Source organism: Zootoca vivipara, chromosome 2 (assembly GCF_965207765.1).
Source record: "Zootoca vivipara chromosome 2, rZooViv2.hap1.1, whole genome shotgun sequence".
Classification (NCBI taxonomy): domain Eukaryota; kingdom Metazoa; phylum Chordata; class Lepidosauria; order Squamata; family Lacertidae; genus Zootoca; species Zootoca vivipara.
This window is the reverse complement of record NC_142584.1, coordinates 84405335-84425897: the sequence shown is the minus strand read 5'-3', so window position 1 is coordinate 84425897 and position 20563 is coordinate 84405335. Positions and strand designations below refer to the sequence as shown.

At 44.7% G+C, this 20563-nt stretch overlaps 1 protein-coding gene across 1 annotated transcript in view; it reads right to left on the bottom strand.

The window, feature by feature from the left end:
• The window catches only part of LOC118080755 (carbohydrate sulfotransferase 11), a 48624-nt gene that overhangs the window by 7504 nt on the left and 20557 nt on the right, over positions 1–20563 (bottom strand). Inside the window, exon 2 of the mRNA XM_035106483.3 lies at positions 2261–2343. Coding sequence (XP_034962374.2) covers positions 2261–2343 — 83 coding nt within the window. The remainder of the gene's footprint in view (positions 1–2260; positions 2344–20563) is intronic.

Sequence of the window (20563 nt, the reverse complement as noted above, 5' to 3'; positions counted from 1 at the left end):
CAGAAAAGCATTCCTAGCTTTCAGCACGGAGCTTCTACTAAAAAACATACGGCTCTGAAACCGCAATCTGGCCTACACAACAAGAAACCTTTTCAAGTACCGGTAAGGCTCCCACTACGTAGCAACAGCGTTTTCTTCCTAGGAGGGGCCGTGCAATGTGTAGGTAGACCTTTTGCTTCCTTCACTTTTGTCTTCTGAGGGTTCCTGACAGCTGTCAGGCACTGTTAGATCACAGCCCAGGAGCCTGCTTACTCAACCTAGCCTGCCTCAATCTCTCACTCACCCATTGTCAGCTGCCAGGCCAAATAAGACTTGTTCACTCTCTTCAAAAGGAAGAGGGCTAACATAAAAAAACCCCAACCCACAGACAGAGAGATGGGTGAAGCAGGCACATCACACCTTATTGTTTTGGCCATCCAGCAAAATTGGATCTGATTGTGGTCCCTTCCTAGGTGGGGAGTAAGACCAATGCTCAGACACAGTGACTTGAAAAGAAAGACAGCAGACTCACAGGGAATAAGACTACCAGTGGCTACTAGTGATTGATTATTCCCAATCCCAGTTTCTGGGAGAGGACTATTTATAGTGCTGCTCCTGGTCCTGCTAGAGGGCTTCCCAAGAGACCTCCCTGGCTAGCCTCTGCAGGAATCAGGATGCTGAACTAGAGAGAGGCCTTTGTCCTGGTTCAGCAGGGCTCCTATGTTCATAAGCTGACCCAGGATTTGAACTCACATCTCCCAGAGCTGGGGCACATTTAAGATAGGAAGCCATAGTTATTGACTACCTCAGGAGCCATTGACTCACCCCGTTTCACAAGGGCCCAGACGGCTTTTGTGTAACACAAGGGTTAGACGTTATAGAATGCTGTGCGCTTGCAATAGTTCCTCTTTAAAAACACAGTTGAGACATTAAGGCAGAAACGTTATAACACTGAAAAGCAGCCGTTCCATTTCCTATATGGGTTCGCTGGGGAGTCATCACCGCTGCTGTGGGAGCAGTTATCTGGCTTTCATTTTCTCCCGTTTCCATTAAATTAATTGACAAAAGGAAGGCAAGAGGAGGTGGTTACGAGGAGAAAATAAAATGTATTCTGGCAAGCTCCATTTCCAACAGCCACACACAGGGAGTATCGTGTGGTATCTGAACTGCGGAGAGTTTCCTACCTTCCTTGTTGCTAGGTCGCCCGTGCCAGGCATCAGTCCCCTAGCATAAATCACATTGCTAAATGTGTGGCCAAGCAGTCAGGGGCATCGGATAAGGTGGCAAAACCTTTACCTGGACTGCACCATTTCAAATTGCTGGTGGGGGTCGATGTCCATGAATGATCCTCCAAACATACAAAAAAAATCACCCCAAATAGGTAATTGCCTCATCAGCGGGAAAGGTTAAGGATTATTGCTACCAGCAATTAGGTTTTTAAAAAAGAAAAGTGTAGGGAATTGTTAAATCATGCATGCCTCCCCCTGCAACCTAAAATGGTACAATCCAGACATAGGATTGCTTAAGTCATCCACTGTTTGTAGGGTATAAACCTATGGGGATAAAGCTCATGCTAGACCAAATCTTTGAGCAACAGCAGGGACAGCTGTGGACCTTTGGGGAAAGCCATTGTGCAGCAGTAGAGCACATGCTTTTAACATGCGAAAGTTGGCAGGTTAGATCCCCAGGAGTGACAGCTGAGTCTAACCCCTAAGAGAGAAATAACTCCACCCAATTTTCTAGCTCTAGATATATTTGCCAGAAGCCTCCCAGAATACTTGCAGCTCAAGAGCCTGAGCTATGCAGCAGAAGCATTTGATGCCACTGATTCTAACTTCTGCAAACTATCTGGAGAGAGAAAAAGTCAACAGGGTCACAGAGGAGACTTGGGAAGACTTGCTCCTGATTTGCTTTGGGAAGACTTGCTCCTGATTTGCTTGCTGGGTGCTTTGAAAGCAAGGTGGCCAGGGCATGAGAGCGACTTAATGCCCTTTCCAGATACACAAAACCACCAAACTGGTAATTTACCTCCTCTGCCCACCACCTTTCTTTGATTATCAACCAAGGCAGAATAAAATGGGTCAAAAATTTGTGGCCTGGGTGCAAAGTTATCCTATAAAAAAAGAAGAAGAAATGCACATCTCCCTCTGCAGACAGTAACACTGAAGTTGCATCATAGCAGCCCTTGTGTGTTGCCTGGACTTTGACACACAATCAGCACTCCCCAACTCTTGCCAGTTCCCTCCACGCCCTTCCACTTTCCCTTTTCACGTTCACTCACCTGATCACCGTGGTAAAGAGCCTGAAGTGGACTTCGACCAGACTTTCCATGCCAACCGGACTTCAGAATCCTGTCCTCTGCAGCTGGAAAGGAAAGGGGGAAGTTTCAAAAAGTGCCACTAGCAGCTCTGTTTCATGAATGAATGAATGAATGAATGAATACACACACACACACACACACACACACACACACACACACACACACACACGTGTCAGCCTTTGCCAACCTGATGACCTCCAGCATCTGCTGGCAGGGACTGTAGTCCAAACAGCTGGACGGTACCAGATTGGTTGTAGTATCTGACTGAGATGCTTGGGTGGTAGGCATCAAAGAGAAGATTCTGCCTGGAAAATGGTTTTCACATGTGCTCTGTTATGCCTGGGTTGAGATGAACACCTAAGCCTGGCAAAAAAAACTTCCCAAGGGAGTTGGAAAGCACAGTCGGTCTGATATACAGGTCATCTCGCTTGCTCCTCTTCTCACTGTTTCCTCCCACTAAAAATTATTAGAATAAGATTCGAGAAGAATAAGATTAGAGAAGAATAACACTATTCTGTTTGACCAAACTGTGGGAGGCAGTGGAAGACAGGAGTGCCTGGCGTGCTATGGTCCATGGGGTCACGAAGAGTCGAAGAGTCAGACACAACTAAACGACTAAACAACAACAACAACACTCTTCTGTTAGAGACACCTTCAAAGTATCCATGTGGAATGCTCTCCCATCAGATGTCAGGGAAATAAAGAATTACACAACTTTTAGAAAACATTCAGGGAAGTTTTTAATGTCTGACATTTTTTATTATTTTTTATATTTTGCTGGAAGCCACCCAGAGTGGCTGGGGAAACCCAGCCAGATGGGCGGGGTATAAACAATAAAATTATTATTATTATTATTATTATTATTATTATTATTATTAAGGGTTGAAGCTATCAACACACTGAAACATTAAATGGTAAATAAAACAAGAAAGCAGTAGTAGCAAAAATACTAGTAGAAAGCAAAATAAAATATGACAAATGGGCACATGCTGTTTGTGCTGTGGCACCAGTTCTCTGAAATTCTCTTCCCTTAGAAGTGAAGGAATCCCCAACATTGTGATGTTCTCAGCCTTTATTACAAACTTTTCTTTTCTCCCAGTCCTTCCCAAATTAGCCTATTTTTATCTCTGTTGTTTTTTATTCTTGTTGGCTTTTATGTCTTAATTCTGCTTCTATGATTTGTATTTTACGTTTAGGGTGTTGTTCCACCAGCGCAAAGATATCCACTTGTGCAGCAGGACTTTGCCCCCTCTGTCTCCTCCCCACCTCCCTTGTCCCCTCCACACACCTGCTACAGAGGGTTGGGAGAACCCCTAGAACAGTCCAGGGGACTGTTCCATTTTGCAAGCAGAAATCCTTGCACTGATGACTGAATGTTCACATAGCGCTATATCACAATTGTTGTTCTCGTTTAGTCGTGTCCGACTCTTCGTGACCCCATGGACCAAAGCACACCACATACAACCCTATATTTCTGTGCTCCGCTTTTTATCCTGGTTTGTTGTTTAATTCTACTGCATTTCTTATTTTTGCATTTCATTGTCCAAGACAGGGAAACCAAAATTCTGTGGTTTGCCTTCTTTAGTACTTCTCATTTACAGTACCTAAACCCTTCACCCGTCACTTGCTAAATAATTAGAGCCCTGTGGGCACAAGGATAGACCACTTCCCGCTGGGCCAGACTCCCCAGGCAATTACCCAAGAAGTGGTGGCTGTCAGTAATAGTCGCTGGCTTGCTCAACCCAGTGAACCCTCAGCCTGCAGCAAGGGGAAGCCATTGTGGTGCTGGGATGAGGCCTGATCAAACGCATGCCAAGCTGCCACACTCTGCTGAGCTGCTCATGTGTGAGGTTCTGAGTCTGCATCACTGCCAGTGGCTTACCAATTAAAACGCAGAAACCTGTCAAGGCAGATTTTAAACATTCATTCATGGCAATGACTAAGAACCCTATTGAGGCAGGGGGCCAGGATTCTGGAAAAAAAGTAAGAAGGGCATGCTCATTAGTTTTGCTCCCCATAATAAGAACTTGAAGGTATTTGTTATTGTAGTAGGCTCAATGTAAGAACACAGGAAGAACTTGCCAGATCAGCCCAGTGGCCCATCTAGTCCAGTGTCCTGTTCTCACAGTGGCCAACCTGCCAGAAGTTTGCAAGCAGGACCTGAGTGCAATAGCAGTCTCCCCACTTGTGATTTTCAGCAACTGGTATTCAGAAGCGTCACTGCCTCTGTCTGTGGAAGCAAAGCATGCCCTTCATTATGATAGCATAATCCTTCATGAATTTGCCCCAAAGCCATCCACGGCTTATAGGACGATGACAAACCCTAGGCCTATGCTCTGTATTCTCATTACTGCTGGGATAACAACAAATCAGCACAGAACAGAACTGATTGGCCAAAACATCTCTTTGCAGCACTGCTGGTCCTGCGGTAGGTGCCACAGTAGGTGGGTTTCGAGGCGGCATGTTCGAAATAGCAAATCTAGATCCTTTGTGGTAGAAACATGAATATGAAGAATCAGGATGAGCATGCTAGGGGGAAGGGGAACAAGCTTTTGAACTCCAGGCTGTAAGTCATAAGTAACAGACCACTAATCTAAATGCCATTGCCCCTGGCTTGAGAAAGCAAGTATATGCATGTTCTTATACTGCTTTGTGTCAGGGACCCAGGGCTTCCTGATCAGAAGGTCGGCGGTTCGAATCCTTGTGACGGGGTGAGCTCCCGTTGCTTGGTCCCAGCTCCTGCCAACCTAGCAGTTCGAAAGCACGTCAAAATGCAAGTAGATAAATAGGAACCGCTACAGCGGGAAGGTAAACGGCGTTTCCATGTGCTGCTCTGGTTTGCCAGAAGCGGCTTTGTCATGCTGGCCACATGACCTGGAAGCTGTACGCCGGCTCCCTCGGCCAATAATGCGAGATGAGCGCGCAACCCCAGAGTCGGTCACGACTGGACCTAATGGTCAGGGGTCCCTTTACCTTTATACTGCTTTGTACTTGGGAAATCAAGTCAACATGCTAAGGGAAGTGGGGGGGGAGAGAAAGTAAGGTTGGTCACATTCCTACACAGTGAATAACCTGATAGCTTGCAGTGGTTGTGGAAATCAGCAGGGGAGGGGGGAGAATTTAATCATCCATAAAAATATCACCAGCCCTACCACATGCTTGTCACATGACAGAAGGGGAAGTTACTCAGTTTGGGCAAATGCAGTGCCTATATGCAAGGCTGGCAGTTGCTAAAGGGCAAGTGATCTGTGAGCTGATGCAAAAAGTCAGGAGAAAGCAGCAGGTTACTGAAGAAGTGCGATGTTGCAAGTAACCACAACCCATGCCCACAAAGGTACCGTTAACGGGGGTGATAGGAAGAGCTTGTCATGCGAGCTTTGCTAGATATGGGGAACCAAGTGCCATTCTGCATTTCAGTCTTCTCTCTGCCCTGTCCTAGATTGGAAATGTTCAAACCTAATCCAAACTGACTGGATTTTGGTACTGTTAGAACAAGTTCTCTTGCCTGGGAAGAGACATAACTCAAAGCACAAAGGGAATTTCCAATGTCGATCTCAGCTCCAAGACAATGCATGGAAAACACCCAGCCACAAAACGTGCACCAAACCACATACAAAAAAGGGGGGGGAGGGGAAGAACTGGCATTGAATTGGACTCAGCCCTGGATTGACAACACCTAACATGTTAGAACAGGCATCCCCAAACTTCGGCCCTCCAGATGTTTTGGACTACAATTCCCATCTTCCCCAACCACTAGTCCTGTTAGCTAGGGATCATGGGAGTTGTAGGCCAAAATATATGGAGGGCCGCAGTTTGGGGGTGCCTGTGTTAGAAACTTGCTAACTAACTAGCTTTCATACAGATACCTCCTGGCAAATGAGAACTGTAGATATGTGTAACTCAAAAACTAGTTTTAAAACTGCCTATACACCTCCCGTGGTGTTAAGACAACTTTGTGTTTTAGGCTTACCTTCACTAAGTAGTGGTAGCAATCTGCTCTGTGTGGTCAAGGGGAAATGCCCCCTTTCTGCTGTGTGGGCTTGATCAAGGGATTTCTCAATAGAAGGCAACAGGAGGCTAGCAGTGCTGTTCTCCTCAAGCCAAGATGATATTTACAATGTGTACAAGAGCATTTGTGTTGGGAAGAGAGGAGGGGAGCACTGGAGCATGCACAACAGATCCATGTACTGTATATTCCTGCGTATAAGACTATCAGCCCAGGAGACTCACTGCTTAATTTGTTCCCCTTGGAAGAGTTCTTGAGAACTCCAGAGTTTGCACACTATTTCGGCTGGCCTAATTGAAGACATGGTTCTAATATGGTTTTTGGAACCTCATTTTGGCATCTTTGCAACACCTGAAAACTAAAAAGCAACTGGGCGCAGTTAAGACTTTTTTTCTTCCTAAAACAACAGAGAGTCTTGTGATGCCTTAAACACTAACAGTTTTTCATTACGGCATAAGCTTTTGTGAACTTGGGGTCATTTTGTTAGATGCAAGGAGTGCAATCCTCCATTGTCAGATACACATTGCACATGGATATATAAATGACCCTTTGGCGCAGTTATTTATCAAGTTGTCAGAAGTCTCTAAATCTCTCCGCCAGGTGGCTAACCTTTGGCCCTGCAGAGGTTGTTGGGAGACCAGCTCGCATCAGCCAAAGCCAGCATAGGCAATGCTGAGGGCATGGAAACTGTCACTCAGCAGCATCCATAGGGCCACAGGTTAGCTCTGCTTACTCTGAGCTGATCATAAAGCGGAGATGAAAGCTTGCCTTATGAAAACACACTTAAAGAGTACACTTAAAGAAAGGGACAAGTAGCCTGAGGGCAGTTACATAATTCTTCATGCGGAGTGCAGCAGGGTGATATGTGGTGTAGGGCTTCCACTGTAAAGAGAATCTCAACAGCCAGTTTTGGGGAAACTAAACATGAAGAGTGGGAATGGGATAAATGTTCGTAGCCCGCAAAGTACAGGCAAAGTTAGGATTTGAGATCTTGTTTCGGAGAGTGTGCATATGAGCTATCAAGGGAACCACCAGTGCATTATATTTACTGATTGTGCTAGTAGCCATGGCAAGCCCCACTCAAGCATTGTAGTTTTGGACAATACAGTGACCTGAATAGGGAATTGCTTGGCTCTGTGACCCAGTTATCAAGCCACTCTATCACCTATCTATCTATCTTCACGTAAGTGCAGAATGCACCCATATATATGGCAGATAAGAGAAATGGAAGCAGCACAGTGGGCAGTACATGAGGCTCATTTGCTGTTCCTCACCACCACCTCTAGCGGAATAGCTGACAGCTATGATGCCCCTCTCCTCCCTCTGCATGCTGTTCTGGGGCTTCTCAGATTCCCAAGCTAATTTCAAGGAGGGACACGGGGGGGGGGGGGGAGAGAGAGAGAATGGAGAGCTCCCTCACACAAGCAGAAGTCCTTTTGCAGGGCTTTGGCTGACAGGCTCACTAGGTGAATCCTGACCTTATCTTATCACAAAATCTATACTGAAATGTTTGTTCTGTCTCAATGTAAGCTTCTCTAGATGTATTGTAAAGGCTGTTTGATGTGGGTTTTAATGCCAAGAGCTCTACTGCAGAATTGTGAAATCTAATGAATAACTGCATCCTAATCTTCACATCAGTCTGGGAGGTGTGGATCAGGTCAGTTTACCTGGAAAGTCAAAAAGGGAGGGGATTGGTTGAGTAATAGGAATAGCTGTGCTCCGGGGGTAGGGCACCACAGGTCCAGGGTCAAATGCAGCTCTCCAAGCCTCTCTGTCTGGCTCTTGGGACCCTACCCAGGCCACATAACCCAACCATGCTCCTTACCACCCCTGCTTGGCACCCACCTACAGCGCTATTGGCTGGCTGCAATATGTCCCTGAACTCTGATCATGGCTTTTGCTTGTGTGGGTAGAGAATAAAAAGGAGTGCATGAGTTCCACACCCCTCTTGGAACTACTAGGCTGGGTTTCAACCAAGGACCAAAACGTTGCCTTTCAGGAGTCAGCAACCATAGATATGCAGGACCCATGCCTTAATCCATAATACTTCTGTTTGTTTATACTCAGCTATTCCCAATATTAAACTACTGCAGCCTATCTCAGTTAGAACTAGGGATGGGGGAACCTGTTAATTTTGGTTTCTCAGTTTTCCAACCTTAAGCTCAGTTTCCCACATTTCCACAGCAGCTTGCAATTAGTATTATTTTAAAAAGCCCTCATGAGTGCTAATTTCTTTTAATATACACCTTTCTGCAAAGTGGTTTTTCCCTAGTAAAATGCATTTTAATGTTATTTTCACTAATATATGCATCTTATGCACACTTTACCCTGGTGCCTGCATTCTGGTGCATGTTACTTGGCTGGAGAACTGCAATGCAAAATTCAAGGAAGCGCAAAATTTGAAGAATGGCTGCTTCGGTTCGTGCATTGTTTCAGGAACTCACCTTTAAATGTGAACTGAATCATATTTTCTATTCATAACAGGGAACAGTTTTAGCTGGAACTGAAGAACACCTTATAGTCAGAAATATTATTTTCTGAATGTTAGTGCGGTAGACAAAACAGGAGGCAGCCGTTGCAAAAATCAAATGTCCATTCCGCTCAGTGTAGCCTTTTCAATTTGCAGAATGTGGAAAAACCTAAAAACATGATTTAAGCATCACTTATAAAAATGGCCCCAAGGGAGCCACAAATGGATTGGCTACATCAGGGCAGCAGTCCAACTCTGAAGGAAGAATTCTCCCTTTGCCAATGCCATTGAAAGTAGCAGCAAAAGGAGGAGTGGAAGAGAAGATCCGCTACAGCCCTGCTTCTAAATATAAGCCACCACCTCCGAATGGTGGCCGATTCTGATGCACACCACCACACACACACAAATAGGAGAAAGTGTGCTGGGAAATTCGGCACAATTTCATTTCACTCTTAAGGTGAGAAGGCTGAATGTGGGAACTTCTGCATGCAGAGCATGTGATCTACCACTGACCTATAGTTGCTCCTGAAGGGTAAGATCTGATTCTTAGTCACCACTAGAAGTCAGGATTACAGCCATCAGCACAGCAGGATTCCCCATCACAGAAGCCTTTCCGATATTGCAATGTCTTGGAACGAAACCACCTGGCTTTACGATGCATCAGGTGCTATGTGTGACATCCTTCGTAGGCAAAGGCCCTTGAAAGGTTTAGCAGAGACACAACTGAGTAGCTCCAGGAGTGAGTGTGATATAGCCAAACATAGCCAGCCCCTGAAAGCCCCCCAATCCTGTTCTGTTTAAATCATTTTCTTCCAGATGTCAAACTCTGATCTAATAAAGGAGCTCTATGTAACAGAATATACTGGTGTGTATTTTTGGAAGAGTCTCCAAACCAGTTCAAAATTCAAACTCTTAGGGCAGAGGTGGACCTCCAGGTGTTGTTCAGGTCCTAATTCCCAGGTTATAAGGAACCACAAAGGTCATCTATAGTTCTGTCAGAGCAGGAAATCCACCGCTACAACATCCCTGATTAATTCTTTAAATTTCTAACTATGCTAACATGAGCATTACAAAATGAATCTAATGTGTGAAATGCCCCCGCCATCATCTCTGTAATCTGCAAAGTGGCCCTGGACAGAATATCCTCTGTTCCAAATACCCAACATGTATTAGAAAGTGCAGCAACATAATTAACTGATACTTAATAACACTGGTTGATCCAACTGCATTAAGGCCTTTCCATGTATGAAGAATGACTTCGTGGAGTTCACCACCACTGCCATCAATCTTGCCTGTAGGGCTGAGGAAAAGGAAAATACCACTCCAAATTGGAAGTAATATTCTACTAAACAGTGATGCTATTATTCTCCAGCAGTTTGTTGGCAATAATAGCTTTAAAGCCAGGGCCCTGTAATGACTTGCCAGCTGGTTCCCATCACTCTTTTTCAGAAACAGAAAGGAAATCAATCTGAAGCTAAGCCTGTTTGGTTTATTATACTAATTGAGTGGGCAGAGGATAAAGAGGGAATGTTCCTCGGAACCTTTTGAGAACATACAGCTTAGAGAACAGCCCTGCTGCTTTTGACGATCAGAAATCAGATATTTATCCAATGCTGACCTGGAAACGATCCCAATAGTGACCTTCGGCATTTCCATTTGAAATTATGGCAAGTGCATCCCTGCAGTTTCCAAAGTTGGCTTCCAAACTCTTTGCTTTTCCTGGATCAATTTGTACCCCTAGCCTAGAACCTAAAATCATTTCTGATATTTGGTGCCAAAAGGGCAAGATTTTAACACTCATGTATTTGTTCATTGTTTACCTTGTCTTTTTCTAAATCTAATAGCCCCATGAAGAGGAAAAGTGTCTACAAATCAAAGAATGGACCTTTTCTGAGGGCCGCACTATTTAGTAGGCAACAGTACCCAATTTAGTTTGTATTGACTCTCCCTCCATGTATATCTCTTAAAATTAGTCTCCAACTTTGTTAAAACTCCCCAGTTCCTGCTTTATTCTGGATCCTACTTAATAAGGAACCTGTGTGTTTCACCCAAGGATGGAGACAAATGGGGATTTTTTTTTTCATTTCAAAAATTGGGGTCTGTGTGAACTATTTTAAGCTTCTTGGAACCATCAACCCTTTAGGCAGCCCTAGATGCAACTTGAAACTTTCCTATAATCTAGTACAGCCCAATCTATGCAAGCCTGCTGCTCCCTCCCATATTCCATCATAAAACTGTGACTATATGCAGGCACCATAGCTTCAATGCCAGCCAGTTGTTTTCTACCCCACACCCTACTTTAACAACAAGCTCTGGAGAACTGAAAAGACTACACCCCCCCCCCCATTTTGTGACATTTTAGTTGGTCCTAATAAATATATTCCTTCACCATGGATTGACTGTACAGTGTGTGTGTGTGTGTGTGTGTGTGTGTGTGTGTGTGTGTGTGTTATGCACAACCCACAGTGAGGCAATGCATTTGTATACATATGACACACACCCCCTCAATACAATCATAATAAAAACCATTAACAATCCCTAAGACACCAACAAAATTAGTACATGGAAATTACACACAACCCTGGTTCACAACCTTCTAAGAATCAAAGTGTTCCTGTTCCTCTCTGGAAGCTTTGAACTGACTGAGCTGGGCAGGCCACATGTGTGTGAGGGAGTCCCACAAAGGTGCCTCTAGTCCACTTAACATTTACTGGATTTTAAACTGAATTGAAGGGAGATGAGTGTCTGTCTGTCTGGAACATACCTAGTTTCCACTGTACAAAGGCAAGAGTCAGTTTCTAACAGTGTCTTCACAGAGAAGGCAGAAGCAATTACAGGAACAGTATGAGACATGAGCTGTATTTTTAACCTGTTGTGTGTAAAGTACTTTTTCCATTCAAAGGCTTGTCCTTTCCATTCATTTTGTCCTACTTCCAGTTTACTACACAAGCAGCTAACAGATAGAAGCTATCAGTTGGATGAGCCTCAGCTCTTTACACGAAAAAGTACACCTGTCCATTGGGCTACTTGTGATCTTTGCTAAAACAAGCAATTAAAAAAAAATTACTAAGACAACCCGAGATTTGGGGGGGGGGGCTGTATACCAAGGCCTCTATTCATCAATTTATTTGCAAATTGCTTTACTTAACCTTTTCCTACTTGTAGTCAGAAAGTTATGTATGGCATTGAGGCTCCCAACATCTGGAATTCCTATTCAAACCCCTGACCTCTTCCTACACTCCCAAGATTTTGCCAGGCATCACCCAAATCTGTATTCACAGCCTCAAGAGCAAAAACCTAATTTTCTTAAAACAACAACAAACACCACATTTTCCAGAATGCTGCATTTTGCCCCCAAACCAATTTAGCATGTCAAGAACTGGAAAAGCACACACAGCGCCTTGCACATCTGGAACCTGATGCCAAAATGTGCCAGGTTTCCTCACAGATTCAGAGTAGGGCATTGGTTGGATTCCCATTTCTGCCCACTAACCCCCCAATTTCTGAGGTGGAAACTGCTGCCGTTCATCTTCGTTCTAAAGCAGGCATGTAAGAGGAGACAAAGGGGAAAAGGGCCAAGGGCACTGAACAATGTGGGTCTAACAAGCCTGAACCTGTGGTTTGGCAAAAGGATGTGAACAGGCCATAAAGCACTACTGTCTGGAACACAGCCACAAACACTCAAAGAGGGAAATGCTCATTTAAGCATCTAATCACGAGTGCTGAGTAATCCCGAGAACCGTCCATTGCTGTGGGCACCACAAAGACCTATTTGAACACAGTCTCTGTAATGAGAGAAATATTCACTACCTACAACCTTACTATTAATCAGAATGAGGCTGCGCTCCTGAAGGGTACCATTAATTGACTGGGAGACATTTAGAATGATATCCTCCGGATGAGGATTCAGGGACACGTTACGTGTTTGCTGTAGTTCCCTCTTGGCGTTAGACCTGCGTACTGATCGGACACGCACCAAATGACGAATCCAACTGGCTGGGAACCGAAGGGACAGCGCTCCAGATTTCAAGGCAGCAGACGGTGACATCATGCAGGCTGAAGCCAACAGGGTTTCCCAGTACAGCAATGATTAGGAACAGATCCCAAAATGCATAGCTCACAACCTTGGACGTAAACCACTAGCTGGGTCGCATGACAAACTGGGAATCCAGGGCACAACACAAGACGGCAGGAATGATTGCTCTCCCATTGAAATCAATTGTGAGATTTAAAGGTCCTTAGACACGAGTGAATCATGTCCTTGGAAAAGACACAGAAGCGGAATGTACTTGCATCTGTAGTCTGTAGAGTATGCTACTGCCCCGTCAGTTACTGAATTCAGCCACCCTTTCACTTCCTGTTGCATCTGCCCAAGATATAAAAAGAGGGGGAAATGAAAGAGCTGTCTTAAAGCCAGAAATTATAGCTTTGGGCAACAATTACAGCCACTGACCTTCCTGGAAGCAGCAATTCTAAAAAGTGATCCAGAAGATCTTTTTAAAAAAGGCAGTCTTTGTTGCTTTTGGGAAGAGTATTGATCTGAAGGGGGTAACTGCATTTAGATCCTGTTTACCTTTCCTCCTTGGTTAATGCTAACATTTTAAATGTTTGGCAATGACCACAAATGGGGGAAATGGGAAACGCACAAGAGCAGCATGCCTTTCTCTACTGGATTCCTGCAGATCCAAGAAACATCTGTCAAAACTGAAAGTGGTGGTTGTTGTCCTTTTTCCAGGCCATAATAAACATATATCGCCCACTGCTCTCCAGGACAGTCTAAAATTAAGAGTATTTTCACCTGTAATGCTAACATGCATACAACTTTTACACCACTCCCATTAATAGGGCCATATGTAATACTGTTAACAAAGAGCAGAGAAGGACCTAAAGTCTAGACTTCTTTTCCACACGGGGCATTTTCTTGTCACTTTGGTTGAAGAGTTGCTTCCCTAAACTATGGTGCTCCCAAACACCATCTTTTTTACTACAATAAAAGTAAGGTAGCTCAGAAAACCAATATTTTGGTCAACAGACCCATCTCCTTGCCCCCACCCCACCCAACTGTTGGCTCTGTAGGAGCTATACTAGGCCAACATGCCCTATGTGACACATGCCACAGAGAGTATGGGAAATGAAGTAGAAAGACAAAGCTTTTTTAAAAAAAGAGTATTAGCTTGAACATCTCTCTTTGTCTTAAAGGCTCTCTCAGGAGATGCAAGGAAGGAGGAGCCAGCCTTCACGACACTTTCTCACTGTCACCATTCCTTAGTCCACATATTATGCTATAAACTGACTCCATGGTTTTCTCATTTAAAGGTAAACTCCTCCAAAAATAAATATTGTTTAATGGCAGGGAAGCAATTTAGGCTACAATCCTAATGTTGTTTACTACTGAATTTGACAGGACTTACTTCTGAATAGACATGGGTAGATTGTGCTGTTAGACAGAATATGAAGGTGGGTGCATGCAAAATTCACGAAACAATTCTGTAAAACTGTCACACTCAAGTTGCCTATCCCTTTCCTAAAAGCAGTAGCGGGGAACTTCAGCCAAGGGCCTAAATAGGCCCAGAAAGGGTTATAATTTGGCCCACAAGGCTGTTTTTACACAAGCCACGGCCCCCATGCTTGATGTCACATATATGCAGAAAAGGCCCACTTCAGTGTTGTCTCTAGGTGGCAATCCACTAACCGTGGAGGGCCTCCTCCAATGATCATAAAGATCAACTGGGTCCGTACAGGCGAAATCTGTCCACCAACTTTGGCCGACACACTCTTCGTGCCTTTGGTTGTGTGCTACACTGCCCACCTGTGGAATGCAATGTGACAAGCTTTTTACTCTCAAATATACAATTGATGCACCCCTGTAAAACTGATGACTGGATCAGTTCTGTTCTCCACCCTTCGACCCCCTTCCCCAAACCAAGCTGTTCCAAGAAATCTTTTTCTGGATGGAGGAAATCTAGCCACTCCTGTGCCATCCAGGCCCTGACCTACATTGCCCTTGAATAGCACCTTTATTCCTAAGCACTAGGGTTCCCTTCCTCTAGATGCATCTCTGTCTCCTGACTAAGGTGGTTTCCTTTGCCAAGTGAGACCTGCATGCTTGTGGTCTGACAAAGCAGCACACAACAGGCAGGAGTCTGTTCCGAGCGGCTTGGACAACCTACCAAGCACGCATACAGACATAACATGTTGCCTGTGCAACGCAACAGGAGGCTGTTGACTGGCAAAGTCCTGTGTCTGGCACAGCTGCCTCAGGAGGTTTCTTGAGGGGAACTGGCAAAGGGTGGCAGTGGAGTAATAGGCCAGAATGACATTTTCTAGTGTCACTGAGGGGGAAAGCAGAGTCTTAAAACTAGGGTAAAGAAAACAAAAACACCTGAAACATCCCCAAGAGATTTGGGGATTTCAGGTTTCTGGCTGAAAGGACATGGAGCCAGCTCTCTCACACACACACCCAAGCTGATGTTCATTGGGCCTGGAAGCAGCACTGTGTGGCTCAAGCCCCCAGGAAACCATTTCCCACGGAACTGGGAACCTGGGATACTGTTCCTGAAGTGTTATAGGGCCTAATCGGACCTTCTTGCTGCCAGGGAAGTTTGGGAAGAAATGAAAGTGGGCAAGTAGGAGTGGCGATGAGGGGGTAGAAGAAAGGAAAGACCCAAGATCTAGTAATGTCCCCTAGCTGGGTGAGAAACTGCGGCAGGGAATGTTTGTGATCAGGGCAGTCATGTGACCTACACTATATGTAACAGTCCTGTGTTTGGTTGGCTGTCCAGCCCAAGTCTGGTTAAAGCTAAAGAACCATAAAAAGTGAGAGCAGGAGCTCCGAAGCTGCCGGTCAACTGCTAGCAGCACCTGGTCAGAAGACTGAACAAGCACACAAGTCCCCTGGTGACTGCCCCACCATAATGAGATGTGTTGTATTTCTACTTGAATTAGAGCAATCATTTCTAAATTTGCATATATATCAGGGACAGATTTTGCTAATATGGTGCCCTGAGCGATGACTAAATTTGGCACCCGCTCCTAAACATTTATTATTTCCACAATCATTCCTCCTCCTCCTCCTCCTCCTCCTCCTCCTCCTCCTCCTCCTCCTCCTCCTTCGTGCCCCCTCGGCTCAGTACCCTGTGCAGGGGAATTGTCTGCATTGCCCTAAATCGGGTACTGCGTATCTCTCTCTCTCTCTCTCTCTCTCTCTCTCTCTCTCTCTCTCTCTCTCTCACACACACACACACACACACACAGTCCCATTGTTATGCAATTGAAAGTTTATATGCTGTGAGCTGTCCCAAAAGCTGAATTTACACTGAAATAAATGCTCAAATAAATACGTGCATAAATATAAAATAAAAATAAAAATGTCAGAACGGCTGCCCCTCCATGCCTACCTGAGGCTGTCTCGCCATTCTGTCAAGATTTAATGTTTGGCCTTGAGGAATGCCAATGTTTGTGAAGCTGAGCTTGGCATTCAAAGTAGAGCAGCTCCATCAGTCATTCCACTGTTTGTCCTCAGCGTCAGAAGAAAAAGAAACCCTAGGAAGAATCACTCCCTTCAACTCCTCTATTCTTTCTTCCCCCTCAAATGTTCCCTTAAGTATGTTTTCCATGCACTCAGCTCTTTCAAATCAATTCCCCTTACCTGCCCTCAAACCCTTATCTACCCACCACAAAGGAGGGTTTTTACCAGAAGTTCTAGAAGGTTCCTCCCCACCCTCCATCTGCCCCCCACCCTCCCCACCACCACCTTTGAAGTGGCTACCACAACCAAAGTTCTATTGGAAGTTCATAAAGGTAGGTATGAGCCAATGACTCCAAGTGAGTAAATATAATGTGAATTTTAAGGAATTAGTGTGCCATCTTAAATGGGAAACAGCCCAATCACACAACAGAATATGATCTTTGGAGCTGTACAGGAAAGTGAAATGAGGACAGACTTATAACAGGAGCTGGGAGAAACTGAAGATTGCACCGGAGACTTATCGTGGACAAGCTCAAAAGCCACAACCGGCATTCTTATTTTAGTAATGCAAGTGGAAAATGTGATTAGCTGGAAATGTGGCAAGCCCTTCAGCTGGTTCTTCAAAGTAGCTGAGATGGCAAAGACTCTATTTTCCAGTATTCCTAGCTCAAATTGTTGGGAAATCATTATATTAGCACCAAAAGGGGGCATGCTGAGCTCTTCTTATTCGCCTTATGACAAGGAGGGAGAACCTGTGGGTGACCAAGGGTCTGGAAATCAAGTCTGATGAGGAATGGTTGAGGGAGTTAGGTATGTTTAGTAAGGAAAAGAGGAGACCGGGAGGATATAGGATAGCCATATTCCAATATCTAAAGGGTTGTAACATGGAAGATGGAGTAAGCTTGTTTTCTCCTGCTCCAGAGGGTAGGACACAATGCAAGGGCTTCAAGTTACCAAAAAGGAGATTCCACCTAAATCTCATGAAGTACTTTCTGATGGAAAGAGACATTTAACAGTGGAATGGACTCCCTCAGAAGTTGCTGGACTCTCCTGCTGTGGAGGTTTTTAAGCTGGATGGCCATCTGTCATGGATGCTTTAGCTGAAATTGCTTCATTATAGAGAGTTGGACCTTGGTCTCCCCTCCAACTCTACAATTCTATGATTCTATGAAGGGCCACAGGTTCCCAATTTCCCCACTGGCAGTTTCTCTCAGTGCCAGGGATACAGCAACATCCCTCATTGTGAAAAAAGTGTATTTTATTGTATTTTTCTCATGCAGCACTGTTTCCATTCCACTGCAGTTCATCTTCCACCCAACACTACATTATCTGTCTCACTGTCCAACGTGGCAAAATTTCGTAACTGATGTTATTATGTTGTCCTTACATTATTCCACCTTGTTCATTTCAAAGCAAGGGAAACATCATGCAAATTGGGGGTGGGGGGAGAGCACACAATTTAATCCAGTACCGTGTTTCTCATATTATAAGACATGTCTTATATTTATTTTTTCCTAAAAAAAACACACTATGGCTTATTTTCAAGGGATGTCTTATTTTTTTCCTCCTCCTCCTGCCGCGGCCGGCATTGCTGCTGTGCCTATCACTATGTCTTATTTTCGGGGTATGGCTTATATTCCTTGAATGCTTAAAATTCCTGCTATGGCTTATTTTATGGGTATGTCTTAAAATATGAGAAACAGGGTACATGTTGCTTTGTGGACTGAAAACAACAGTGGCAGCAAACACCAATTTTATTTGCTGGGTTGATTTCTGTTACGGAAACACAATGAGTAAGTGAACATGGCAATTTCTGCTCCCAACACAGCTCTCCAGCATCCCTAGACAAGAGCCCGAAATGGACAGAGCAGCCAAGCTTCAGCTGAGCGAACTATGGATATTGTGGCAGTCTGCATATTGGCTCAGGAGTAAAAACGGGGAGAACACTGACTGACTGTTTTGCAATTCGGAACAGGGACAGGCATGTTAAAGGACTGCTTTCCTGACTCAGAAGAAAAAAATTGCAGGGGGATGTGCAGCTGTAAAGTTTCACTTACCAGAGAAACCAGATATCTCCAGGAAATAATGAAGTGAAACAACTGTGGTTCTCTTTCTGCCTCTCCCCTCACCCTTTCCCTTGTTGAAGATTCATTCCCTGTGTTTGCAGTCATGGGATTATTGTCTTTCACATGACGGTGTATGTTTACATTCCACAGAGTGGGAAGTGACAGAGACAGGATGTTTGTGTTACTGTGTTCCGTGAAGTGGGACTATTGTCCTTTGTTCTTTCTCTTTGCTGTCTGATGCTAGAGAGAGAGAGGGAGCCATGTTGCAGTGCTCCGTGGGTGTTTATATGTGAATAAAGTAGATTAGCCAAATGCTGAGTTGCTGAGGTCTGTTATGCAACTGCGAGTTCCAGGGACAGGGCGCCACCACAGAGAAAGGCCTCTCCCATGCATGGCCACCAATGGCACCTCAGAACCTCTGGTTACACTTCATAGGAGGAAAAGTGCCGAGTTAGTGTCTGGCAAACATGATGCACTTGAGGAAGGTTGATAAACTGAGGCTGTTTCCTGACAAGATGGAGGTGTCACTGGTGAGAGTGGAGGAGGGGTTGCACTCCACCTCAAGAACCAGCACCACATTTCGTTTGGTGAGGATACTGACGGACCCAGTGCTGTGACAGGAGGTGCCAAGCCTCCAGGTTACAGAGCAGCCTCCACCATTTGAGATTGGTGCGCCTGCGCAAGGGTGCATCTTGGCCACAGTTATCCATGTGCTGGTAACCTCCGCCAGACAAGAGACCTTTCCTCAACTGTCTTTAGCTGGAGCTAAAGGCGAGTGGCAACTGTGGAGAGGGAGTGCTCTTCCAAGAGACAACCACAGGGCATCTACCCTTTCATCTGCCCAGCAGATTTAAAAACCCAGCTACGCCGTTTTAATTAGCACATTGTAGCGATGTGGTGTCTTGTTCCACTGCTATTTTTACCAGTGTTGTCATACAATGAATTTATTCCTTTATTGTTTTAATTTATTTGAGTGGGCTTTAATGGGAGTATTTCTCCCCTGAAGATGCCGATTACTAGTAATAAAACAAACAGGCAGAATTAATTCACCACAGAGCCCATTTACACATTCAGCTGTCAGTCATCCAGCCCTCAGTAATCAAGCAAGCGATGAGAAATCACAGGGGGGATTCAGCTAAATTTTACTCAGAACAGCCTCACTGAAATTGAAAAACCTAGCTTTTAACTTCAATGGGTCTGTGTAAAACTTAGTTGACTATTATCCCATATTAAGAAGCGCAAAGCAGCTGAGGGAAGAGACTCAAATGAAGTGAAAGATGTCACTATATCAAATCCTGGTTTCATTTGCCAACTGTAAACTAGCAAACTCCCAGCATTCCAACTGTTCTCAAGTCTTCTTCCACCAGAAGAGCTTCGTGACCTGAAACCTTCCAAGATCTTCCCGCCTTTGCACAACTGCCTTTTCAGAAGCAGCATGCAAAAACGACAAGGTGAGCTCCAGCACAGCTTCAGACAAAACTCCTGCCAGGCCTGACTTGGAAATCACACTGACACCCTTCTCCCGCTTTTGAGACAAATGGCTTTTCGTAAAACAAAAAACCCAGAATCATGACCAATTGTCCCCCTTGCAAATTGTTTGCTGTTCGGGAGACATCACTTTCTCTTGCTTATTAGGAGTACTAATGCCTGTCTTGCATTAGTACTCCTCTGGGTATCCTTTTATGTGTGGTGCTAGCTTGAAGAGGGGCAAAATTCCCCAGCTCCAGCTGAGCCCTCTATAAAAAAAAAAAGTAGGCGAATAGAATCCTGCATCACGCCCTTTGTGGGTAATGCCATTCCACACCCTTCCCTTTCAGCCTGGCATTTACATTTTTCAGCTTTCAGCACACTCTAGGTGGTTCCAGCTCTCAGCAACGGCAGTGCCAGATGTGAAATGAGGGAAGAAATGGTGCAAAGGGTTTGCAGGACAGTTCCAGGAAAGAGATTCTGCAGAGCTGCTGCCAGTCTGTGTAGAGACTGTGTGGAGGCTGCCAGTTGAGCTAAACAGACTCTGGTTCAACTTGGTGTTACGATAACCTCCTATCTACCATTATTATTTTTAAAAATCCAATTTCTATACCACCCTTCATCAAAGGATCACAGGGTGGTTTACAACATAAAAACACATGCCATAGTAACAAACAAGAACTATACCTCCCACAGTTTAAGAGGCCATTGATTGTTTTATTAGCCAAAGGCCTGGGAGTAGAGGAATGTTTTCACCTGGTGCCTAAAAATATGCAATGAAGGTGCC